The sequence below is a fragment of the Balaenoptera physalus genome (assembly GCF_965194825.1).
Source record: "Balaenoptera physalus genome assembly, chromosome: 2".
NCBI classification, from domain to species: domain Eukaryota; kingdom Metazoa; phylum Chordata; class Mammalia; order Artiodactyla; family Balaenopteridae; genus Balaenoptera; species Balaenoptera physalus.
In genome coordinates this window covers 146,603,370-146,629,562 of record NC_138883.1, presented here as the reverse complement: position 1 = coordinate 146,629,562, position 26,193 = coordinate 146,603,370, and the positions used below count along the sequence as shown (strand labels likewise).

At 46.9% G+C, this 26,193-nt stretch overlaps 1 protein-coding gene and 2 long non-coding RNA genes across 12 annotated transcripts in view; 2 read left to right on the top strand and 1 right to left on the bottom strand.

Moving 5' to 3' along the window:
• ARNT2 (aryl hydrocarbon receptor nuclear translocator 2) overlaps nt 1-26,193 on the top strand; it is a 203,214-nt gene that overhangs the window by 88,525 nt on the left and 88,496 nt on the right. For all 10 annotated transcript variants that reach the window (XM_082448683.1, XM_082448677.1, XM_082448676.1 and 7 more), the window contains 3 exons: nt 21,326-21,428; nt 24,812-24,877; nt 25,220-25,305. In XM_082448683.1, the coding sequence (XP_082304809.1) occupies nt 21,326-21,428; nt 24,812-24,877; nt 25,220-25,305 (255 nt within the window). The remainder of the gene's footprint in view (nt 1-21,325; nt 21,429-24,811; nt 24,878-25,219; nt 25,306-26,193) is intronic.
• LOC309654626 lies at nt 2,721-13,545 on the bottom strand. The gene is made up of 2 exons (XR_014260354.1): nt 12,171-13,545; nt 2,721-11,454 (listed from the first exon to the last, which is right to left on the bottom strand). It is a non-coding gene; the product is annotated as an uncharacterized lncRNA (long non-coding RNA).
• Nucleotides 25,910-26,193, top strand: part of LOC309654619 — a 33,554-nt gene continuing 33,270 nt past the window's right edge. Inside the window, exon 1 of the long non-coding RNA XR_014260347.1 lies at nt 25,910-26,165. This is a non-coding gene — a long non-coding RNA (uncharacterized lncRNA). The remainder of the gene's footprint in view (nt 26,166-26,193) is intronic.

The following is a 26,193-nucleotide window of genomic DNA, read 5'->3' as shown; positions in this document are numbered from 1 at the left end:
TAACCAGCACAGCTGACCTGTCTGATAGGACTGGGAGTCTGCATTCACGCACACAACACACACACGTGGGGCGGCGAGTGAAGGACATGGACTTGGGGGACAGAGTCTTCCATGAGTCTGGGTCCTGGTTTCACTCTCGCCCAGCGAGGCAACCTTGAACAGAGGCCGGGTTCTCTCTGGGCCTTGCTTTCCTCCTCAGGGTTGGCGTACGGCTGGTGCCTAAGACGGTGCCTGGCCTGCGCTGCGTGCTCAAAGCTCGTGGCCATCCCCTCCCTGCAGCCGGCAGCCTTGGTCTCAGGTGGAGTCCCCAGACACCACGCCTGGTTGGGGGTTCGTGCACACACCTCCTAAAAGAGCCCCCGAAGAGGAATGGTGAGGGAGAGGCAGTGTGGGTCAGAGGAGGCGCCTCGCCAGGTTGGGTTCAGGAGAGGTCAGCTTCAGCCTGATGCCACAGGGAGCTCGCACCAGAGTTTGTCCCACCTGGAGGAAAGGAAGAGGGCTGTCATTGGTCACAGACCTCGAGGGGTGCGTGTAACTCCCAGGCAACTTTAGGCCAGGTGGCTTCCAAGGGGCTCCAAGGACACGCCTCTGAGAAGATGCACGTGTGAGCCGTTAGCTGAAGCACCTCCAGCAGCTGGAAGAGGGATCTGCCAGTCAGATTGTACAAGAGATCCAGGGAATTTGGCTGGGACAATAGCAGTGGCCACGACAGCCCTCGAAGTAAAGACGCCCGAGGGCGGAGATGAGGATCCTCAGGCTTGCCCACAAAAGCAGCTGAGGTTTGTCCTAGACAGCCTGACAAAGCAAGTCTTTGGATTCCCCACTGTCCCAGCTCTCTAGCACTGGCAATAGCCAGGCCCAAGACTGAAGCCGGCTCCCAGGGCTTGACCACTAAGTCTTCATGGATGAAGGGGAAACCTCTTCCTGGGAGGCAAATTGCATGTCTTTATTTAATCCAACAGATATTTATTTAGCACACGTCACTGTGTTAGAAACTGAAAATACAGCTGTGGGTGAAACAAACATGGTCACCATCTATGATGGAGCTTTTGGTGTGGCTGGGGGAAAATAGCAAACATGATCAGACGAATATAGAATTTAAATGGTGATGTGTTCTAAGGAGAAAAAACAGGAGTCTAAACACAGTAAGAGGGGACCCCGACTCCCATGTTAGAAGTAATGGGGAGAGTGGCACAAGGAAAGTCCTCTCTGAGGAAATGATTGTTAAGTTGGGACCTGAAGGATATGAATAGGGATTAGCAATCTGTAGGGCCTGGAGTGTCAAGAACTTCCCCAGCCATGGGACCAACATGTGAAAAGGCCCTGTGGCAGGGAAGGTACTGTTGAGTCTGGGGAGGTGAATAAGGCCATGGAGTGTGATGGGGGAAAGGCCAGGACAGTGGCAGCCACGGAGGACCATTACGCATTAGAATTTACTCAAAGTGCAAGAAGCAGTCCCTGAAAGCACGTTATCATGCTCCGATTTTCATTTTTCTGCATTTTCTGGTGCAGGGAAAGAAATGGTTTTATTTGCAATCCAAGAATGAAAGGAACTAATATATACGTACTACCTGAGGTGCTCTGTGAAGTAACTTCACAAATATTTCTCATGTAATCCTCATGACAAGCCGTTTTTTGTTTTTGTTTTTTTACATGTGGATATCCAATTGTTCTAGCACCTTGTTGAAAAGACTGTCCCTTCTCCACTTAATTGCCTTTGCATCTTTGTCAAAAATCGCTTATCGCTGTGTGTGTAGGTCTATTTCCGGACTCTCTATGCTGGTCTGTTGACCTCTTTGTCTGTTTGTACACCAGCTCCACAGTGTCTTGATCACTGCAGCTTTATCATGAAATCAGGTAGTGTTCATCTTCCAACTTTGTTCTTCTTCTCTAGAGTAATTCTGGTTCTTCTAGGTCCTTTGCAGTCCCATATGAATTTTAGAATCAGCTTGTCTGATCCTACAAAAAAAGTGTGATGGGATTTTGATTGAGGTTGCATCAAATCTATTGATCAATTTGGGAAGAACTGACATCTTAACAATACTGAGTCTTCTGACTCGTGAGTACTGTATACCTCTCCATTTATTTAGTTTCTCTTTAATTCCTGTCAGCATTATTTTGTTATTATCATGGTACAGATCTTGCACGTCTGTCAGATTTATCTCTAAGTATTTTGCATTTTTATGCTTTTGTAAATGGTATTTTTTTCATTTAAAGTTCTAATAGATGGAATATAGAAGTAGAATTGATTCTTTTTTTTGCCTGATTGCATGTCTAGAACTTATATGTAAAATATAATGTAGAATAGAAGTAGTGAGAGTGGATATCTTTGTTCTTTTTATGATCATACAAAGTATTTAGTCTTTCATCATTAAGTATTATCTTAGCTTCAGTTTTTCATAGACTTGAGATTTGAGTTAAGTTATCTTCTACACAAAGTTTGCTGGGTGTTTTTATTACAAATTGATATTGGATTTTGTCAAATACTTCTGTGGCATCCATCATGATAATAGTATGGTTTTTCCTTTTTAGTTTATGCATGCAATGAATTGCATTGTTTGATTTTCAGAAGTAAAGCCAATCTTGGATTCCTGGGGTAAACTCCACTTGGATGTAATGTATTATACTTTTTACATATTGTTGGATTTGACTTGCTAACATTTTGTTTAAAAATTTTTATGTCCATGTTCATGAGGGATATTGGTCTGCAGGTTTTTTGGCTTTTCGTTTTTTTTTTCTGGTAGTATCTTTGCTCCACTGTCTTGTCACTTGCATTGACCCCTATGAGAAACCTGCTGTCATCTTTATCTTTGTTCCTCTTTTCTTCTCTGGCTGGTTTTGAGGTTTTTCTCTTTGTCATTGGTACTGAACAATTTGATTATGATTTGGCTTAGTACAGTTTTCTTATGTTTATTATGCTTGGGGTTCATTTAGCTTCTTTGGTCTTCAGGTTTATAGTTTTCATCAAATTTATTTAAAATAGCAGCTATTCATTCTTCATATTTTTTTTTCTATCTCCATCTTTCTTTCCTGTTTCAGGGACTCCAGTTACCTGTACATTAGACTGGCTGAAGTTGTTCCACAGTTCATTGATGCTCTCTTTATTTTATTACCTTTGTTTCTTTTTCTTTTTAAAAATCCTTTTATCTCTGTGTATTTCACTTTAAATAGTTGTTTTCTATGGCTCCAAGTTCACCAGTCTTTCTTCTGTGATACCTAATTTGCTATTAATTCCATCCTGTGAATTTTTTATCTTAGACATGGTAGTTTTTGTATCCAGAATTTCAATGTTTTCAGTGTTCAAGTTTTTACTGTCCTTTCTAATATTTCAGGTGGTGCTTTCCCTGACCTCAGATAGTCTCCTCACATGCATGTGCTGATCAGTACCCTGGTACTGATTCAAGGGGGACCCTCTACAGATCTCTGGGGTTCGCTATGTGGACCTCTCTCCCTGCTGGTACTCTGTCCTGTGGTTTCTAGCTGCTTGGTCTTCCTGGTCTCTCAGCTTGATTTCCTCAACTCAGGGAGTCAGCTGGGCTCAGCCTGGGTGCCCTCTGCCTATGGTGCAGGCTGGAGTTCTCCAGGTAGTGTGGTGGGGGATTGTAGGGCTCAACCTGTCTGTTTCCTATCTCTCACAGATCACTATCCTTCACTGCCTCGTGTCCAGTGTTTTGAGCACTACTGTTCTATGTTCAACTGTTCAGCAATTTTGTCAGTTGTTTTGACTGTTTCAGAAGGGAAGGCAAATCTGGCCTCTGTTATTCTGCGTTGGCTGGAAGCAGAAGTCCTTATATTTCTTTGAATGTCTCTCCTCTGTCAGCTCTGTTTTGCAATTCCCGTGATGGATCTCCTGACTGTTCCCTCGGAATGTTAGATGTTTGCTTATCACACTCACCTCCTTTTCCTTTTTCTTTTTCTTTGTCTGTGATGTCTGGGGCAGTTTCTCAATGGATCTTTCTAATTCAGCAATTGAGCTTTCAGAAGTATCACTTTGTACTGCCTCCATTTGAGTTTTCAATCCTGAAATCATGTTTTTCATCTAAAACTAATCTTTCCTGGTCTCAGGTTGTTCTCTTTTTATTTATGAAGGATCTCCTCAAATATCGCTGAGATTTGGTATTTCGAAATATTGTTTTCTTTCTTGGAATGTGTTTCATGGAGTGGAGTGGTATTATTCTAACTTTTTAAATCACTTCCTTCCTTTTTAGGTACTGAATCTTTTCATCTATTAAGCTACCCTTCCCCCTCTCTCACCTTTTTATTCATCCTGTGTTCTTAACATTTATTAAGACTTGAGATGATTTAAGTCATTGTATATTTCTTTGAAACTTAATTTGTCTAGCTTGGGGGTCTGTTGTCTGGGAGGGGCTATGAGGTTGTGCAGGCAGAGGCCGCTGTGTGCTCTGGACGTGGCAGCCTCAAGTTGGCAAAGGCATCACCCACTCCTCTCACTAGAATGCTGCCCCTTGGAAGCGGCCTTTCCTCCTCTTCATGGAGCAGGTTGGCTGCTGTAAGTCAAGGTGATGTGAGAGCTCTGCCCCTGGCCTCTCTGGGTCCAGACCCTGGACCACTTCTCTGCTTTCTGACCCCCTAGTCTCTTTCCTGCTTGCAGATTTAGAGGCTTCTTTTAGGGGACGCTTTCACTTCCTTCCCAGGCAGCCCATTCTTTTGTATTTGTTGAGCCATTGGGCTGCTCATACTCATTCTCATCCCATCCTTAGATGTACTGTTTCTTGCAGAAATCCCTCCGTGTTTCTGATCCATGTTTCAAGACCCCGTCCACTGTTTTTTCTGCATGGGTGCACATCGTCCCTGCTACTTTTGTATTTCTTTGATCATTTCATTAGCAATTTGCAGGGGAGGCGAAGCACGACCTGAAATTGCCTTCTTGAACTACATGTCAGCCTGGGCTCTTTCCATACACCAGGCAGCCTCTCTGCAGCAGAGGACAGAGTAGGGTGAATCACCCACCCTCAGGCTTGCATTTCTGGCATTTTTGTAGCATGATGCCCCAAGAGGAATGTATTTCTTTAAATCACACTCCAGCATATTCTAAACAGGATGAAGAATTTGTACTTTGTCTACAGATTAAATAGCAGAAGAGGTGCCGGCCGGCCACAGGGGGGACTGCGGGGTGACGATTTTATAATGAATAGCAGAGCCCCGGGCTGCACCACACGGCACTCCAAACTCCACGTCATGTTTGGAATGTGAGCGCTGGAGAAAGCTGTTAGGCTCTGGGGCTTTTCAGCGAGGTACGAGAGCTGTTGTTTAGGTGGGTGAGGTGGTGTGGCCTGTCATGCCTGCTGGTGCTGTCTGCCCCATCCTTGGTATGGATTTGCCCCAAATGTTCTGGTCTTGGGCTTGTCCATGCACACAAGGCAATTATCCCTTTGATGCTCTGTGCTGATTTCACCGCCCTCCTTTTGCAGAGCTGCTGCCGACTCCTTGCCCAGTTAGCAACTCCTTAGCACCTTTCCCAGATGGTGGAGTCGGGAGATGGAAAGATTGACACAAAAACCAGACTGCTTGTCTGGGAGGCTCCTTCTGAGTGTCTGCGGGGCCTCTTAGTCACCGTGCTCAGTCCTTTTTGCCAGCCCTAGCCAAGGGTCCCCGTGAGCCCTTTTGTGTATTTCGTTATTTCACAGCCACAGGCTGGAGTCCTGACCCAAACCCCAGCCAGTAGCTTCCTTGGTCCAGAAAAGCAAAAGGGCTCAGAGGAGGGATGTTTCCCCTCAAACCTATCCCTACCCCCGAAAACAGTTCACTCTGTGTGTCGGCCAGGAGCCTGGTTCTGCTCAGTGATCATGATTGCTCTTGCCAACGGTCACTTCTTCCCAGTGTTGATCTAGAAAAAAGCACAACCTAAAAGTTGACAGTTATGTTTTATTCGGGGACCTTACTGAGGACTATAGCCTGGGAATCAGTCTCTCAGATCGCTCTGAGGAACTGTTCCAAAGAGGTAAGGGAAGAGTCAGGATATACAGTAACTGCCCTACATACGAACCTTCAAGTTGCGAGCTTTCAAAGATGCGAACGTGCGTTCGCATGTCCAATCACGTAAGTTAGTTCATGTGTCTGGCGTACCTTGTCACGTGTGTGCATCCTCTACAAGTGGTTGTGCTTTTGTGTACTTTACTGTACAGTACTGTACAGAGTACAGTAGTACAGTGTCTTTATTTCAAGCTCAGGATGTCCAGAAGCAAGCCTCAAAGCCCATTGGTGTAGCTGGTACTACTGTACTTTTCAAGGTACTGTACTGTAAGATTAAAAGTCTTTTCTTTATTTTTTGTGTTTGTTTTTTATGTATTATTTGCGTGAAAAGTATTATAAACCTATTCCACTACAGTACTATAGAGCCGATTGTGTTAGTTGGGTACCTAGGCTAACTGTTGGACTTACAAACAAGTTGGACTTAACGAATGCGCTCTCGGAACGGAACTTGTTCGTGTGTAGGGGACTTACTGTACAGGAGTTTTTGCTAAAAACAAAAACAAACAAATAAAACCAGATAGTTGAACATAAAAAAATTACTGTTAATCACAAAAAAACAGACATCTCAAGGATGTTAGTCCTTTCTGTGTATGGGAAGATGCAGTGAGTCTGGGCTCATTGAAATCATTCCTTTGATATGCATCTTAACTATCTGGGGCCAGTATCCTGTTTTTCTCCATCCTGAATCCCCTCAGGGCGCACCATAAGGCGGCTGCAGTGGCTGATGGCTTGATGGCAGGCAACATTTGTTGTTTACCTGAAAGGCAGGCAACAATTTTTTGTCCACACCAGCAAGCTTTTTTGCCGCGGACTGAACACTGTCCCTGGATACTTGGGACAGTGAATCCCAAGCCTGGCGTCTCTCTTTCCCTGAGTGTCAGAGGTAGGCAACATTGGATAGTAATGCTAGTCTTACAGGTTTTTTGCTTCTAAAATCGAAATTATTGTTATTCTTATATAAATCATACGAATATCCCCAGGCAGTTCTGGTGCAGTTAGAAGTTTTGCTTTTACAATACGATGTGGCCTATGCAAAGCACATTCAGCGTTTGTTGCCAAAGACATCAGGGGACGGATGGGTCTGTTGGAAGCACATTTCCTAAACATCTGGAATCTCTGGCTCTCCTGCCTCTGGGTGAGAGACAGTGGAACAGCCCTGAAGGCTGGACTCTTCTGTTTGCTTCTGTTCATGGCTTTCTGGCCTTCTGGGCCCTGGGGTTGGGCCCCAGCCTCTCTCCCGCTGAGCTCCATCTGGACAGGACTGTACCCCGTTTGCAGACCCCTCCCTCCACTGTCCTGCACCCTGCTCAGATCCCTTGGCTTGGGACACCCCTTCCCTCTAGCTCCATCTCTCTGGACCTCCAGGGCTCCTTCTAATGCCGCCTCTTCCAGGAAGCTTCCCTTGATACCCCTTTGTGCTCTCTGATATGAAGCACTCTCTTTCTGCTCTGTGCTGCCTTTGCACTTGGTCTAGACTTCTTCTCCAGCCCTCAGTTGAGTTGGATGAATAGCTGGCTGAGAACGGGACCTTGTCTCCCCCTAACTAGGAGCCTGCTGGAGCTTGCACTTTGAAGTTTCTATGGAATAGAGCCAGTTCATAGATTCTTGCTCCCTGTGAGCCTTTCGATCTTCATGCGCTTCCATGTGCCCTCTTTCGACAATATTATTTTGACAAAAAACTGCTGCTCTGTGTGGTTTATTTCCATCTCAGGGTAATTGGGCTGACTTTTGTAGTCCCTTCTTGTCCAAATTCACCGCATGCTAACCACCCTCCTCTCCTGCCAGCCTGAGTCGTGAGCACCGGATGTGATACGGAAGAACCCTGCCCAGCATACGGTCTAGGTGGGGAGAGCTTAACGCAGCGTGTAACTCGAGCTGGGTACGGAAGCGTCCCTCGGTTGCTGCCATTAGACCGTGTGTCTTTTCTTACGAAACCCCTTCCAGAGTCAAGTGCCAGTGTCCCCAGTGTATAAATAGTTGTGAACTGGCTAGCGTGACACACAGCCTGCCATTCATTGGATGTCACCCAGCTCTCCCTGCCTGGATAACCATACAGAGCCAGGGGCCCAGGTTACTAGGGGAGGGCCCTTGTTTACTGCCTCCGTGTTGTTGAGGAGATCTCAGGAGCTCGGCTTCCAGTAGCTGCTCAGGTTTCCTACTGCCAAAGGGAGATGCAGTGAGGCTTGAGGTGGGTGGAGGTGCTCTGAGACAGAAGCCCTAGCCCTAAAACTTCAGGGATCCTTTAGAAAATAGGGGGAAGAAAGACTCATGGGACATTCATTGGAGCACATGAAGATTGTAATTCAGCCACCATACAGTCATGACAGCTTAACCTCCGTGGTAGGTGGTGGCGATTCAGGACAAAGCTATTGGACACCAAACGTGTGGGAGGCACCTGGCCTGGGGGACACGAAGAGATCCAAGTCATGTGACCAAGTACAGTAAGTCCCCTACACACAAACGAGTTCCATTCCAGGAGTGCGTTCGTAAGTCCAATTTGTTCATAAGTCCAACAGAGTTAACCTAGGTCCCCAACTAACACAATCGGCTCTCTAGTACTGCACTGGAATAGGTTTATAATACTTTTCACACAAATAACACATAAAAGACAAACACAAAAAATAAAGAAAACATTTTGACTCTTACAGTACAGTACCTTGAAAAGTACAGTAGTACAGTACAACAGCTGGCATGCAGGGGCTGGCATCGAGTGAACAGGCAAGAAGAGTCACTGACTGGAGGAGGGAGAGGAGGTGGGAGATGGTAGAGCTGAAGGATCGTCAGCAATAGGAGACGGAGGGCAAGCTGCAATTTCACTCACACCTGACGTTGATGGAACGCATGTTCACATCTTTGAAAGTTCACAACTTGAAGGTTCATATGTAGGGGACTTAGTAGCTATGATGTTAGGGAAAATGGTGGGCAGTATATTCAAAGGTTCCCCAAGCTTGCCCCTCACCCCCGATTATTCACTCAAACATGAATCTAGGTTCTGCTGGGAAGGGATTTTACTGATGTGATTAAAGTCCCAAGTCAGGTGACCTTAAAAAATGAAGATTATCCAGGTAGGTCTGACCCAATCAGGTAGGCCGTTTGAAAGCAAATAATTTTATCTGGCTGGTGACAGAAGGGAAAGTTGGAGAGATCCGAAGCACAAGAAGGATACTGTTGCTGGCTTTGAAGGTGGAGGGGGCCGTGAGAAATGATCTGTGAAGGTCTCCCTGAGAGTGACTCCCACCACAAAAAAAGCCAGAATAGAAATGGGCACTTCAGTCCAACAGCTGCAAGGAACTGAACCTGCCAAGACCTTGAATGAGTTTGGAGGTGGTGTCTTCCCAAGAGCCTTGAGACAAGAGCCCAGCCCAGCCAACACCTTCAGTTTGGCCTTGTGGGACCCTGAGCAGAAAACCCAGTCAAGTCCACCCAGACTTGGACCTAAAGAATGTGAGCTAATAAATAGGTGTAGTTTTAAGCCTCTGGGTGTGGGGTAGTTTGCTACAGGGCAATAGAAAGGAACACAGGTGTTAGGGGGGCAGAGCATTCCCTGGGCTGTCGGGGGTTCCCAGAGGAATAGGAGAGGGTCCCTGCCCTGAGAAGCTCACATCCTGCCATCACCAGTAAATGGTTGCACGTGGATTTGAAATAGTAGAGCAGCGTTGCAGACGAGATAATTATGAATGTATTCTTGATGAGGAAAATGTGAAAAAGAAAGGCCTTCTTTCTAGAGCAAGAATTTTAGAGGGAAGGGGAAAGAGAAGCGCTTTCTGATACATTTCATCTCGTAACTTCACTTTCATGTTCATCTCCAAGCATTTGCAACAAGTCAAACCCCTGAATGTGACTCAGGCGGTGCTCCTGGAGTAGCGTTAAGCCGGTGCAGCTCAGACCAGAGCAGCACGAGTTCAGCCAGCCGCTCCACTCGGGCCCCCAGAGGGTTTCTTTAGAATGGAGCGTTCCCACTCCGCCCGAGCATTAACTCCCCCTTCCCAAACCTGAGTGAGCTTTTCCTTTTTGTGGACATGTCCCGCTGAACCAGGGACTGCATTGCTAGCGCACCCTGTTCTTCTGAGAGGCTCCTGGAGAACTGCCCCCTACCTCTAAAGATAAAATGGGGACCTGTCCTGGAGCAGAGGAGCCCGAGTGAGAGACAGGAGGGCTAGGTGACCTCGAATCTAGCAGAGTTTCTCAGTGTTCCTGGGGTGAGATCCATCTCTCACTCTGATTCCCTCTGAGATTACCTGTAAAGAGGGACCATATGTATATGGTCTATCATCTGAACCTGGACACTTTGGGAGTGAAAAGAGGCCCTACTAATAACTATGCTGGGACATTGAGCAAAAGCCAGGACGGGCAGGTGTGGTCATTCTAACCATACCTGCCCTGAGGGGTGCTGCTCCTTCCGTAACTCCATCCAAATATAGACATAAATCCATTCCAGTGATGTCCGAGGCATGGTTGAGACAGGCTAGCATAATCTACAGGTCTCCATTAAATCAGAAGGAAAAACTGAAAAGCAGGAAACACACACACAGTTAAGAATTACAAGGAAAAAAACCTTGCCTTTTCCTAGTCTAGGTTTCTGATCCTGAAGCAGCCACAGGCTGGCAACAATCCCCTGCAGATGGCTGACCTCTTGTCCCCCTGACTGCCCATCTGCTTCCGTTTGGTGAGTGCTATCTTATTTTCTGCTGAGGGATGTGGCCTCCCAGTTCCCCTGGGCAGTCGCTGCTGTGAAGAGCACAGACTCTAGTTCAGATCGTGACTCCCCACTCCCCAGTGATGAGACCCCATCTTGGCTGAGTTATTCAGTATCTCTGGGCTTCAGTTTCCCCATGGGAACAATACAACCTACCCAGGGGCTAGCAAGGAGGGGGTGTTGTTATGAGTTTCTGCCCAGGGTGCCAGGAATAAAGGGCTACATTGTTTATAGAGAATTAAAAAACAATAACAAAGCCTACTAAAAGTTAATCTGCTTTTTATTATCACCCTGTAGCAGCAGTTCTCAGCAATATCAGTGATCAAATATTTCTCCCCTCTGAGGCTGGTGACTCCCAATGCCCTTTTTCCTTCTCCCCACTCTACCTCGGTACACCACTCTGACCTAATTCCCAGGGTTGTGATGTAGATCGAACAAATAATGCATAGAAAATGTTTAATTATGATAATAACTGGCCCTTCGTAAAATCCTCTAAAAGTGAGTCCCTTGTCTTTCCTTTTTTGTCAGAGGCCAGGGATTGTTGTATTGGTCTGGGCTATTTGGTTGCAAGTAACAGAAATTAAAATTGAACTAGTTTAGGCATTAGAAGAGGGAACTTGTTGGCATCAATGATTTGAACACTGCGAAGGAACTCTTTCACCGGTTTATGTCTTCACTGCTTTCCTAGAGTCAGCTTCATTGTCTTAGATCCAACTCTCCATGAAGCTGGAATCATGGCTGCTGAAAAAGCTGTGCTCAGATTCCTAAAGAAAAAGGGGAGAGGTAGAAATGGTCACATTGTGCCTACGGAGGATTCTGATTGGCCTGGCTGGACCATGTCCTAGTCTTGGGGCCAGTCACTATGGACAGAGGAGGAGTGAGGTCCAGTGATTGGTCCAGCTTGTGTCAGGTTGCCCAGCCCTCACCCATTCACTGTGGGCATAGGGTGGATGAGGTGCTATGATTGGCCTAGCTTGTGTCAGGTACCCAACACTCAACCAATCACTACATCCCAGGAGATGGGACCTTATAAGATGGCAGCTTCTTGTTTGACTTCCATAATAAAGCAATAGCACAAGGTAACCAACAAGGTCCTACTGTATAGCACAGGGAACTCTACCCAATATTCTGTGATAACCTACATGAGAAAAGAATCTAAAAAAGAATGAGTATATGTATATGTATAGCTGAATCACTTTACACCTGAAACTAACACAACAACGTTGTAAATCAACTATACTTCAATAAAATTAAAATTTTTTTTAAAAAAAAGGAATAACACAAGAACATTGTGGTGGGGGAGGTTCTGGGTGGATAGAGGAGCAGTTGTCCTTAGCAGCTCTACTGCCCATTCAGAGACCCCCGCTTCTGGTTTGAGAAGAAAATAGCTTGGCTACAACTTCAGAATTGGTATATTCGTACCCTTAGTTGTGTCCAAACACCTGCCAGAGATAATGAAAAATGGGGAAAATGTACCCACCCTCAGTAGCAGAAGGCCCATTCTCTCCCAGGCTCAGTAGCTGTGGCTCATGCTCTGGAGTTTGTTCTGGAACAGGCCTCGTGCACTCTGCTTAGGTTCCTCTGCTGTGGGGTGTTTGTTCCTGTGTGCACAGCTGCTGGAATGGCTGTGCTCAGCCTTTTGAGAATGAGAACACATTGTCACTGGAACAGCAACCAAAGTCTCTTCTAGCCCCTGGGCTCCCGTTTCAGGGGCCACACATTTTTGGAAGGACATCAAATATTGTCCATCATGGAGCCGTCGCTTTGCTTTTGTTGCTAATCATTTTCTCTTGTTTTCCTCCTTTTCAAACCAAGATAAGATGTTTCTAGTTTTCTTAAGGATTCTTTTGATGAAATAATTCTCATTTATATTTGTATTTCTGTTATAGCCTGGGGAGCTGTTTTATGAGCACAAAGCCTTCTTTTGTGATCTTATCCAAGACAAACTTCTGATTCTTCTTTTATCAAAGAGTTACTACCGACCAAAATAATACTTAAAAATCAGCTTACTGAAAACAATTACAGAAGGGCCCTCTGCCCATAGAAAAAGGTGCTCTGTTGTTGGACTCATTCTTCTTCTAAAGTAGGAGTCAGCAAAATATTTTTTGTAAAGGGCCATATAATAAATATTTTTGGCTTTGTGAGCCATATAGTCTCTTTCACAACTACTCAGTTCTACTGTCGTAGCATGGAGGTAGCCATGGGCAGTACATAAGTGAATGGTCATGGCTGTGTTCCAATAAATATTTAAAAACCAGAGAGTGAGCCAGCTTTGGGTCATAGGTCAGAGTTTGCCAGCTCCTGTTCTGAAGCATCTTATGCTTTTTCACTGTCTTTTAAAAATTATAGTTAAAATCCGGTATGTGTCATCATTCGTCTTTCCATTTTATGGAGCAGAAACACTGAATATTGGTCAATGTGTTAACTGCAGGGTTCACTAGGACCTGGTATTAAGAGCCTTAAGAAAATTTTTTTCATTTGTTGCAGTAATTCCGTTTTCAGGAATCTGTCCTAAGCTGATATGGCTATTTTTTTCTCTGTAGTTATTTACCACAGCATTATTTGCCACATGAAAAACCTGGGAACAACTTAAGGTCCCATGGTAAATTGTCTACTCAAAATAATATCACAGAGCCTTTCGAATAATATTTATGATTAAATACTTATGAGTTTATGTTGTACTATAAAGTGGAAAAATATATACCATGAAACCTCATTTAATTAAAAGAAAAGAGCAGGCAGGCATAGAAAAAGATTGACAGGAGATACACCTAAGTATTAATAGTTTTTTCTCTAGAGAGGAAGATTATCTGGGTTTTTTACTGCGTGTGTGTGTGTGTGTGTGTGTGTGTGTGTGTGTGTGTGTGTGTGTGTGTGTTTGATTTTCTAAAAAGACCACTTTAGTTTTAGAATTTTAAAGAAGTATTTTAAGGAGAAAAGTAGTTCTTCAACCTTTTAGCCTGAGACAGTGTAGTATGCATTATTCTAGAATCTTCCTTAGAGAAGCCAAGAGGCAGGGGCTGGGTTGACTCTAGGAGAGCCTCTCAGACCTGTAGTCCAGGACAGTCATCTTAGGCCTCACAAAGTGGCTGCCTGGAGCCTGCCAGTCATTTATATGCTAATTCTCGAAGGGGGCTATTGAGGTCTTACTGTAAGTCTTCGAATCCCCTTCAAAGTAGGCAGGTCTGAACCTTCAAAATAGGCAGGTCTGATCCTGCTTTCCAGTTAAAGGGACTGAGACAGAGAGAAAGGAAGTGACCTGCTCCTCTCCCACAATTGCACCTGCAGGATCTGTGTCTCCCATCCTTCCCAGCCTTTCTCTTTGAAACAGCATACTTCAGGTTTGGGATGTGTTATTAACTCGCTCATGGTTCTCCTTTGTACATCAAATTCAGAAAAAGTATCTGCTTCCACAGCTGGTGGTCGCGTTGGAAGATTTCTGGGGCTTCTTCGGAAAAGTGGGCCATTGTGTAACGTGAGACCTGCCTGCTCTGGTGACCGGCTGGATGCCAGTGCTCAGAGAGAGGCTCATGGCTTCTGTACTGAAAGAAGGAAGAGCTGATGGGATGGGAGGCTTCGGGCACTGGACTGGCTGAATTCAAAGAACTGGTGAAGTGGGAGGGCCAGAGTGAAACGACTAGTGGGTGTGAAATTTGTGGTCCGGAAGGGGATGTGTGAATGTAAAATCTCCAAGGGAGCAGTTGTAGATGTTTGAATGTAAAATCTCCAAGGGAGCAGTTGTAGATGCCTGTGAGTTCCAGAATACAGTGGTGGGCGTGGGGTCTGCCATGGGGTGGGGGGAACATACTCAGAGTTGAGGAGGGCAAGTACTGAGGCAGGGATGCTAGGTGAGTCCTCCACATGGATGCTGAATCCATCCATGGTGACAGCAGGTCTTGGGGTGAAAAGAAGGACTACGAGTGATGTGCTAACATCTAAAAATGAAAGAGGAGCAGTGACCCGGAGGTTTGAAGACTACAGAGAACGGGGGGAGAGGGATAGTCAGGGAGTTTGGGATGGACATGTACACACGGCTATATTTAAAATGGATAACCAACAAGGACCTACTGTATAGCACAGGGAACTCTGCTCAATATTATGTAACAACCTAAATGGGAAAAGAATTTGAAAAAGAATAGATACATGTATATGTATAACTGAATCACTTTGCTGTACACCTGAAACACACAACATTGTTAATCAACTATACTCCAATATAAAATAAAAAGTTTTTAAAAAATACTAAAAAAAAAAAGAGGGCTTGCAGGTGAACGAGGCTGACATGGTGAGTCTGGAAGGAGCCTGGGGTCCTATGAGAGGAGTGCTGGTTTGGAAGGGCTCTGGGGGCCCAGGAAGATGGCAGACCTACCTCTGACCCCGTAGCATATGGGATGTGAGAGAACAAGTCTCTTCTCCAGAAGAAATGCTGCCAGGGAAGCAAGCAGGTCAGGCTGGACTGTTAAGTCAGGGGGGCTGGGGAAAGGCCCTCAGCTTCTGAAAGGAGCTGAGGATGTAGGAGTTTGTTTATTTCAGAGTGCGTGTTCCAGAGGGCACCTAGAGGAGATGAGGGAGGAGGGGGACGGGGGGCTTGGATTGTCGTGGTTGAAGAAGACAGAGTAGAGAGAGGTGACCAGGGTGGCCGGGAGTTTAGGCACCGGCCAAACGAAAGCAGGATGAGATTCACGGTGGGACCAGCCAGTGACAGGATTACAAAGGAGCGAGTCCTCCTGACCCAGTGGATGAGGTTGGGGGTCAGGGGAGATTCTGGAAGGGGTCAGCTTTGGCCTGGTTGATTGTGTTTCTAGGGACCCACTGGGAACCAGTCCTAGAAGTCCAGACCCATGGTTCTAAGCAGACCAAGGTTTCTGTGGGTCAGGAAAGAAGGTTAAGAGCAGTGTAAATAGCAGCTCTGTCTCCATGCTTGCTTCTCTTCTGGGGAGCCCCGTTGTAAGTAAACTCGACACCCAGTTGCCATGGGATGGAGCGTGATTCTCAGTCCATTACACTGGGACTCACTGCCCAGAGCCGGGGGATGGCCCCCTACCTTCATACATCTCCCCTGCTATTAAATTTGTCAAAAATCCAATTTCCATAAGCCTTTCAGGAACACACCTACTGCATAAAGTAGGCGTGCTTTCCATTCCCAAGGAGCCTGGAAAGGGGGTTCGTTGTGCCTGAGGAAATTGGAGAAGCACACGGAGAAATAAACGCTGAAGCTGTGGCCCCTCAGGGTCAGGACAGCAGACCATGGAAATGTGTTTTTTCATTTCCTCATGTTCCAGGCCTCATGTGCTTCGCAGCTGTGATTTATTTTCACAGCACACTCTGGAATTTGACAGACTCTCATGCTGGCCTGCTTCACAGCTGAAACCATTTGCCATTTGGTAGATGATGAAGCAAGTGACAATTTCCACTAAAACAGCCCTGAAAAGAAGACGTCTGTGAGTGAGACAGACAGGTGTCAAACGCCGGCAGACGCCCCGGGGCCTCCGCCTCCTCCGTGCGGGGTGGTGCCAGAGCTCCCAGCAGACAGAGAGCCGGCCAGACGGGCTTGAACTCTGGGGTGCACCTCCTGCTTAAGGATGCGTGGCTCTGTAGTGGGCATGGTGGTGATTACCGCTGTTTGGAGGGCTGCTCACCCCGCACCCTACAGAGCCCTGGGAGCGAAGGCTGCAGTGTCCCAGCTGCTGCTGCAGGTGCTGGGGAAGGAGAGTTGACGTCCCTTCCAAAACCCTGCGTGCCGCCCCTCCTCCCTCCCCTCCCCTTGAAGCAGTGGGAGTCACTTGGGTGGGGGGGGGGTGCCTTCTTCAAGGACCTTTTGATTTCAAGTGATAGAAACCCATTCAACTATTTATTGCAAAGGCGTGGCTCTCTGACCACTTTCTTACTCTGACTTTATTTTGCTCCTAGCACTTATTTCCTCCTGACACTCTCTCCTCCTCTCCCCTCCCTTCCCTCCTACTCCTTCTGTTCCTTGGTTTTTGCTGTCTATTCACGCACTGGAATCTAATGGCCTTTGCCTGTTTAGCTTTGTGTGCTTATATTAGTGCCTACATATTGTAGGTGTTTAATAAATATGTATTAAATGATGGCAAGATGACACCTTGGGTAGATTGTGACAATAAATAGGAGTTAGTCAGGCAAAGGGAAGGGAGGTTCCCAAGGCAGCTGCAGGGAAGGCCCAGAGCTGAGAGGTGAGAGTGGCCCCTGGGGACCCATGATGAGTCATTGCATGCCAGGGAGGGAGCTGAGCGGTGGTGGGTGACTGGTCAGCAGGAGGGGGTGACAGGTAGAGTGAGGTGAGCAGAGACCAGATCTTGGGGGACCTTTTAATGCCTTGTGGCATGTGGCATGCGGGATCTTAATACCCGATCAGAGATTGAACCCACGCCCCCTTGCAGTGCAAGCGCAGAGTCTTAACCACTGGACCGCCAGGGAAGTCCCATTGGGGGACCTTTGATACTGGGCTGCAGGACTTGGATTTTATTGGGAATCCATCATGGGGAGCATGAAGGGTTTTCAAGGAGGAGTGTGACAGGATCATTTGTTTGAAGTCTGCTGGGAAACTCACACTTATTGCTTTCCTTCTGTGTGCAGATCACTTGTGTATGTGTTGTATCACAATGATCCTGAAAGTGAGATCCTACTCCTCCATTTTGCAGGAATAAAACTGTGGACTAGAGAAGCTAAGTGCTGGGGGTCACACAAGGCATAGAGCCATTGTCATTTTTGTGTTTTCAGTAAAGACTTCCGGTAGCCGTGCAGAAGCCTGATTGAAGGGAGCAAGGCTGTTGCAGCACTCCATCCAGGGGAACAGCGAGGGCAGATCTAAGTAGTAGCAATGCAGATGGACGTGCATAGACAGGAGGGAGAGCTGACAGAATGGTAGTAATTGACCAGATGTTGGAGTGAGTTTTTCATATTCACTATTTAATAAGCAGTTATAGAGCACTTTCTATGAGCCATGCTCACTTTATAGTATTAACCCATTTAATCCTCGCAACAACCATCCGAGCACAGTGCTATTATTATCCTCGTTTTACAGACGAAGAAGCTGAAGCACAGAGATGTTAGGTCACTTGCCCAGGGTCACACAGTAAGTGAAGGAGGCAGGATTTAAAGCTAGGTCCATGCTCTTAGCTATTATATTTCTAGATTGAGCAACTGAGTAGTGGTAGTGCCAACGACCAAGGTAGGAAACTATGGAAAAGGCAGCTCTGGACGCTTTGGACAGGAGGACGGATTTGGTTTTGGACCTGTGGAGTGTAAGTAGTCTGAGATGCCCAAGAGACAGTTGGACACAGAGGAGCTTCCCAGAGGTCTGGCTGGAGATGACATCTTGGTGTCATCGGCATGTAGGGAGTAGGGGAGCCAAAACATTACTAGAGGGTCCTGGGGAGAGTGAGAGAGAAAAGGAGCAACCCCCCCACACCCCGGGAGTGCCAGGCTGGGCTGAGAAGGAAGAGCCACCACAAGGGCTGAGAACCAGCAAAGGAGAAGCAGGAGAGAGTGGTGTCCTGGGGTAAGAATGTTCCAAGGAGGAGGGAATGGTCAAGGTCAGGGATGAAAACAAGAGGGACTGAATAGTGTGTATGGAATGTGGCAACAAACAGGGACCCTGTGGTCTAGGCTGGAGCAGCCTTGTGAGCTGTAGAGAAGGCAGAGCACAGGGGCCAAGCCATCAGGAGGAGCGGGGCGGGAGACAGTGCACGTGGGCAGGACGCTCTGACTGCAGGGTTTAGGGGGAGGATGGGAACTTCAGAAGTTGGGGGACAGGACGGGAACTTCCAAGAAGGTTTTTTTATTTGTTCCCCACCCCACCCTGAGACACCCATGATGAAAGATATTTGATGATGTTTGAATACTGGAAGGAGCGGATGGTAGGGAGGGGAGAAGTTAGGAATAACTGGGTTGGAGGGCTCTGGCTGATGGAACAAAGCCCATTGTGGGTGGGGAGGACGCACTGAGATTCAGCATTTCTTCCTCTGAGATGAGAGCACAGCGGGTGATGGGTGCAGATGCGTGTGTGTTTTAACGTAGGGACAGGGAAACAAGGAGGTAACAATCTATTTATACTAGCATGTTACTTAATGCCAATTGTGTTGAAAAGTCCTCTTATGGATGGGTAAAAACAACTCAGTTCAACTAGCAAGCATATACAGTCAAGCCTCGGTATCCATGCAGATTAGGTCCAGTACCCGCCACAGATACCAAAGTCCACGGGCGCTCAAGTCTCTTATATAAAACAGTGTAGTATTTGCATGTGGGATCTTAGTTCCCCGACCAGGGATCGAACCCACGTCTCCTGCATTGGAAGCGTGGGGTCCTAACCACTGGACTGCCAGGGAAGTCCCCCTCCTGTATACTTTAAATCATCTCTAGATTACTTGTAACACCTATATGTAATAACAGTATAAATGCTATGTAAATAGCTATTTCAAGTTTTGCTTTTTGGAAATTTCTGGAATTTTTTTCCCCAAATATTTCCCATCCGCGCTTGGTTGAATCTGGGAATGCAGAACCCATGAAATACGGAGGGCTGATTGTACACTGAATCAGATACCATCAGTGGTGCTAGGACACAACATTTTAAACTTGATTCCTTTCTTCAAGGTGCAGAGCTCAAGGTCAAGGAAAATGGACATGTAATTAAATCATTACAGTACAATGTGGAAAGTGTTATAAATGTCTATTTCTTCCACCAGACATGGTGGTAGGCATGATCTTGTGCATATTTGCATCCCCTGAGCCTCACAAGATGCCTGTCTCATGAAAAGCATTTGATAAATACTGAAGGAAGGAATGAGGGAGGAAGGGAGGGAGAGAGGGAGGAAGGAAGGAAGGAGGGAGGAAGGGAGAAGAAGGAAGAAAAGGACATGGAGAAGAAGGAAGAAAAGGACATGAAGCTCTGCCTGAAGAACTTAGAAAAGATTTCCCAGAGGTTGTGACATGTGAACTGGTGCTGAAGGATGAGTAGCAGTTCACCAGGATGACAGTTCATGTGGAACAGAGAGAGAATTTCTGGCAGAAAGGACCATATCTGCAAATGTGTGAGGGCACAAGGCACTTATAGAGATGCCTGCCTAGTGAGTGCTTTGATGAGGCCACGGTCCAGAGCTGCTCTCTGTACTGCAGGGAAGCCTCTAACCACATATGGTTACTAAGCACCCAAAACGGGGCCAGTCGGAATTGAGATATGCTCTACATGTAAAATACACATCAATTTCAAAGACTTAGTATGAGAAAATGTGAAATATCCCATTAGTAATTTTTGCAGGGATTACATGTTGAAAGGATAATGTTTTGGATATATTATTAAAAGTAATTTTACCTGCTTCTTTTAACTTTTTAAAAATGTTCCTGCTAGAACATTTAAAATTACATAGATGGCTCTTAGTATGTTTCTCTTGGACAGGGTACTAGGAAATGTAGGGGAAATGAGGTTGAGTGGCAGGCAGGGGCCAAATCATGAAGGACTCTGTAAGGACCTCCTGTAAGCGATGCAGTTTTTCTTTAATTTTTATTTTATTTTGGAGTATAGTTGATTTACAATGTTGTGTTAGTTTCAGGTGCACAGCAAAGTGATTCAGTTATACATATACATATACATATATCTATTCTTTTTCAGATTCTTTTCCCGTATAGGTTATTACAAGAGTATTGAGTGGAGTTCCCTGTGCTATACACACTCCTATATATAAAATAGATAATCGACAGGGACCTACCTACCATATAGCAATGCAATTTTAAGCCAAGGCGGGCACAGTCAGATGCGTGTTGTCTAGACAGCTGTCAGCCGTGTGAAAGGTGGACCGAGGAGAGAGGATGCTGGGGGTTGGAAGTGAGTGAGTCTCCCTCGAGGAATGACGAGCCAGACGAGATGGACCGACTGAGTGTGCGGGAGGCAAGGGAGAGGAAGGTAAGGTGGCATCTAGAATTCTGGCTTCGATTGCTGTTGGATGGAGATGCTTTTGTGGGTATCTGGGGAGAAGTGGGTGAAGCTGCCTTCGAGGTATACAGTCAGCTGCTGGTGGTTTAGATCTTGGTGCTGGAGGTGTAGACGTAGGGTCATTAGGATAGAGGTGATCATCAAAACCTCGGAGTGGATAAAATCGCATAGGGGATGCACAGAACAAGAAGAGAAGATGGCTGAGGTTGGAGCCCCTGGGGGATGAAGGGGCAGACACGAGGAGAGTAGAGAGTGCTTGTCAGAAGCCACGGGGAGGGGGGATTTTTGAGAATCATTGTGCCGTTGAGTAAAGTTCTGCAAAGCAGTCAGATAAGTCAAAGAGAGAACGCATTTTGGATTTAGCAATAAGAAAGTTGTTGGTGACCTTGGTGAATTCCGTTTCCATGAAGTAGTGGGGGAGAAAGCCGAATTGGAGGGACTGGTGTGATGGAATTGAACAGTGCAGAGACAGCAAGTGTGGACCACTCTTTGAAGAAAACAAGGCATTTGAATTGTGTGGATTTCATTGCTTAAAGAATGTTGGGAATTCCAAGAAACAAACGATTTGCGATTTGCGTTGCCCCCTGTGTTTGCATCTGCAGAGCTCTCCCTGCACTTGCACCACCCCCCCAATCAAAGGCAGAGACTTATGCAAGTGTCCTTTTCTTTCTCTCTCTCTGTCTCAGGCCGGATCTTGGACCTGAAGACTGGGACGGTCAAGAAAGAAGGGCAGCAGTCATCCATGAGGATGTGCATGGGCTCCCGGAGGTCCTTCATCTGCAGGATGAGGTCTGTTGCATGGGCTCCCGGAGGTCCTTCATCTGCAGGATGAGGTCTGTTGCATGGGCTCCCGGAGGTCCTTCATCTGCAGGATGAGGTCTGTTGCATGGGCTCCCGGAGGTCCTTCATCTGCAGGATGAGGTCTGTTCGGGGGAACGGTGGGCTGGGCTCTGATGGGGTTGCTCCCTTCTCACCTCCGCCGAGAGTCCTGATGGGCTGTAAGATCACACCTTCACTCTGGTGATGTCATCTCCTGACTGCAGCGTGTGAGCCTCCTCCTTCTTGGTCTGTCTCACCTGTAAATGGAGAAGATAAGTCGACAGTTGGACATATAATTCAGGAATTCACGGGAGAGTTTGGGGCTGAAGACATAGAGTCAGGGACTGACGACAGTGAGGTGTATCTAAAGCCCCGAGACCGCATGAGATCAGCTGGGAAATGAGTGTTGCTAGAGAAGAGGTCAGAGCTCTGAGCTCAGGCCACCCCTGCACCAGGGAGGCAAGGAAGAACCGGCAGAGACTGAGAAGGAGCGGCTGGGCAGATGGCAGGGAACAAGAGAGGGAGGAGGAAGTTTCCAGGAGGAAGGCGTGGTCCACTGCCAGATGCTGCTGCTGATTCCCAGACACGAGGACTGTGGATGCATCACTGGACCCCAGAGGAAGAAGCAGCAGCAGCCGGAGCTGCAGGCCGGTGAGCGAGGCGGGCGTCCTCCTCTCCTCCAGGAAAGAGGTCGGTCCCCGCTGGCCCGGGCACGTGGTCTCCCAGGCTCTTCTTGAGCACTTTTCCCGACAAGTCCACCCAAGTCCACAACGATCCTGATTCAGCTCCAGCGCCTCCTGCCCTCTCCGACCTCCTCCCCGCCCCTGCCAAGCTTCCCGATGCTCCGATCTCAGGGCCGGGTACAGTGGAGCCACTCACTACCGTCACCTTCTTCCAGTGGTTTGCTTCTGGGATGGGGACTTACCATTTGAGCATCTGTTGGGAACTATGAAGTTACAGACGATCGATGTTTAAAATAAGTCTATATTTTCACTAATTCAAAGTCACCTTTTAAAGCAACTCCTTAAACAAAAACTGTTAATCTGGGCTTCCCTGGTGGCGCAGTGGTTGAGAATCTACCTGCCAATGCAGGGGACATGGGTTCGAGCCCTGGTCTGGGAAGATCCCACATGCCGCGGAGCAACTGGGCCCGTGAGCCACAACTACTGATCCTGCGCGTCTGGAGCCTGTGCTCCGCAACAAGAGAGGCCACGACAGTGAGAGGCCCGCGCACCGCAGTGAAGAGTGGCCCCCGCTCGCCGCAACTAGAGAAAGCCCTCGCACAGAAACGAAGACCCAACACAGCCAAAAATAAATAAATAAATAAATAAATAAATAAAACTGTTAATCTACAGGCTAAGCCATCTCAGATCACAGGTTGCCTGTGTTGAGGGGAGACCTGCCTCTCTAACCTCTAGGTGAGTCCTGAGAACCAGCAGAGGACTTGAGTATGGCTGTCCTTCCCTCCCAGTTGGCTCCTCTCCAGGCTGAGCATTTAGAATGCTTCCAGAAGACACGGATGGAATCCCCTTCACCTCCTGCCTCAGGTTATAAGGCGGTGTTGGAGTGACAATACACGAGCATCTCCTTGTGATTTAGCACGGAGGCTGCGCAGCCTGCCTTCCCTCTGTTCAGCCTCCAGGGGCAAGCTGGGGGGCTCGACTCACATGCATTAGTGGCCACCCAGGGACAGAATGCCATCAGTAAATGTAGTCCAACACGGCAAGGGCTTTCCGCCGTGCTTTGGCCAATAGGGTAAATGCCCATCCTAGCTTGATGGACATTCAGTCTAGCACCAGCAATGTGAATTCTTAATTGCACCATCTAAGCAGTTGCCTTGTGAATAAATTTATTGGAAGCATCAAGTTCACCATTCCTGAGTAGCCTCCAATGCCATTATCACTGCCCTATCGACCAGATTCAGGCGGTCCGCTCCCTGCCCTGGTGCCTCTGAAGACATGCTCTAGGGGCTTCCCTGGTGGCGCAGTGGTTGAGAATCTGCCTGCCAATGCAGGGGACACGGGTTCAAGCCCTGGTCTGGGAAGATCCCACATGCCATGGAGCAACTAGGCCCGTGAGCCACAACTACTGAGCCTGCGCGTCTGGAGCCTATGCTCCGCAACTAGAGAGGCCGCAACAGTGAGAGGCCCGTGCACCGCGATGAAGAGTGGCCCCCGCTCGCTGCAACTAGAGAAAGCCCTCGCACAGAAACGAAGATCCAACACACCCAAAAATAAATAAATAAATAAATAAATAAATAAATAAATTTAAAAAAAAAAAAAGATGAGCTAGAAAGGTAGTGTAGGTGGCTCTAGGACAAAAAAAAAAAGACATGCTCTAGGTAGCTTTTCCCAGTGCCAGACCCACACTACCTGGATTTACGTGTAAGGTGAGGAGCACTGCCATCTGCTGAGAGCATGGCCTTCCCCTCCAAATAAAGCAGCTTAGTTTCAGGAAGACACTGGGCATCCCCAGGCAGCAATGTCTTAGATTGACACTGCTGTGAAAATACGCTCGTGCTGGCAGCCATCCCAGGTCTCAGAGTATATAATTGGACTCTTTGTTGTATTGAATACTGAGGCATCCAGGGCATTACCTGCTATGTAGTTGGGAAGTGGAAGCGCATGTAATGAGTGGACGTCCTGAGAGCACAGGTCAGAGGTTGACCACAGTGCAGGCTTTGGACGTGCAGAGCCTGGATGCTGAGAGAGTTATGGAGAAGGCAGAAAAGGTGCTACCAGAGTGGGCAGTGGGACGCCTCACGTCCCCTGCCTCCCAGAGAAGGACCCCAGAAAGCCCTGATTCCAGACTCATCCCTCCCTGTCCCCACTCTGTCCTTTGCCATCCGCAGGCTTGCAGCTGTCTGCTTATTCCTAGCGCCAGAACATTGCAGGGGAGGGGGGCAGTTTCCACACTGTGAAGCTAAAGCCTGAGAAGATGCTTCTGTTCATCAGCTGGCAACATCTGTTTTGAGTTGATGCCTCTGCTCGGGCCTGGAGAGACACTGTTGCTGTCATCACCCCCTTCCCTTGTTTCCTGAAAGCCACCAAGTTACACTGAAATGGTCTGCAGGAGGGAGCATGGCCAGGATCCTCCTAGTGTCTTTCTGGATGTCTGCGGCTCCTGGGCTGGGCCCTGAGACAATTTCCATGTGCAGTGCAGAATGGCTCACGTGCCTCTGCCTTCGGTGACAACCAAAATTCACAGGCTTGCAACCCTGCTTCTGCACTTTGGAAAGAACTTGGCTACAGGGTGCTCGCATTAGATAAGGCCCATATACTTGCCTGCAGCACTATGTGCTTTATAAACTTGCCTAGGTCTTCACTCACTCTAATGTATTTATCAAATCTTAGGTGTGGAAATGCTCCTTTGGACCACCTTCCTCTAAACAGAATAACCACCATGAGGAAAAGGTTCAGGTCAGTAAGCCTTCCTGATGTATGTTTTGGGGCTATGCTGGTAGATAGCTAAAATGCACTAAGCTAAGGAGCAGCCGAACTTGAAGACGGGGCTTAGCCTTGGAGAGCACCAAGAGACCTGCACATCAGGGTTGCAGTGGTTGAGATGAGGAAGGGAGTTGGGTGGATTTATTTTGCACATTCAGACCATGTAGGAGGAGGGAAAACAGGGTGGTGGGAAGTCAAGATTGAAAAACACAAGGCCAACAGGAGAACCCAGTAACTTAGATACCAAAAGAGTCATGGACATCCTTGCCTCACCCCCAGGTGTCGAAAGCAAGCTCACAGAAGTTCTTTCTCTAGGAATGGCCTTGGCCCTGTGAAAGAAGGAGAAGCCCAGTATGCTGTGGTCCACTGCACAGGCTACATCAAGGCTTGGCCTCCAGCAGGTAAGCAGAACCTGCTTATTCATTCCCAGGGGATTTCATGCCATTTCACCTCACCATCGTATCCTGTTAGAAATGCATTCTTTTTTTTTTTTTATAACATCTTTATTGGAGTATAATTGCTTTACAATGTTGTGTTAGTTTCTGCTGTATAACAAAGTGAATCAGCTATATGCATACATATATTCCCACATCCCCTCCCTCTTGCATCTCCCTGCCACCCTCCTTATCCCACCCCTCTAGGTGGTCGCAAAGCACCAAGCTGATCTCCCTGTGCCACGCAGCTGCTTCCCACTAGCTATCTATTTTACATTTGGTAGTGTATATATGTCAATGCTACTCTTTCACTTCGTCCCAGCTTACCCTTCCCCTGCCCCGTGTCCTCAAATCCATTCTCTACGTCTGTCTCTTTATTCCCGTCCTGCCCCTAGGTTCATCAGAACCATTTTTTTTTTAAGATTCCATATATGTGTGTTAGCATATGGTATTTGTTTCTCTCTTTCTGACTTACTTCACTCTGTATGACACACTCTAGGTCCATCCACCTAACTACAAATAACTCAATTTCATTTCTTTTTATGGCTGAGTAATTCCACTGCATATATGTGCCATATCTTCTTTATCCATTCATCTGTCGATGGACACTTACGTTGCTTCCATGTCCTGGCTGTTGTAAATAGTGCTGCAATGAACACTGTGGTACATGACTCTTTTTGTTTTTTGTTTTTTTTTTAATGTTTGTTTATTTATTTATTTGTTTTCTTATTAGTCATCCATTTTATACACATCAGTGTATATATGTCAATCCCAATTTCCCAATTCATCACACCACCACCACCACCCCCTGCTGCTTTCCCTGTTTGGTGTCCATATTTTTTTTTTTTTTTTGCA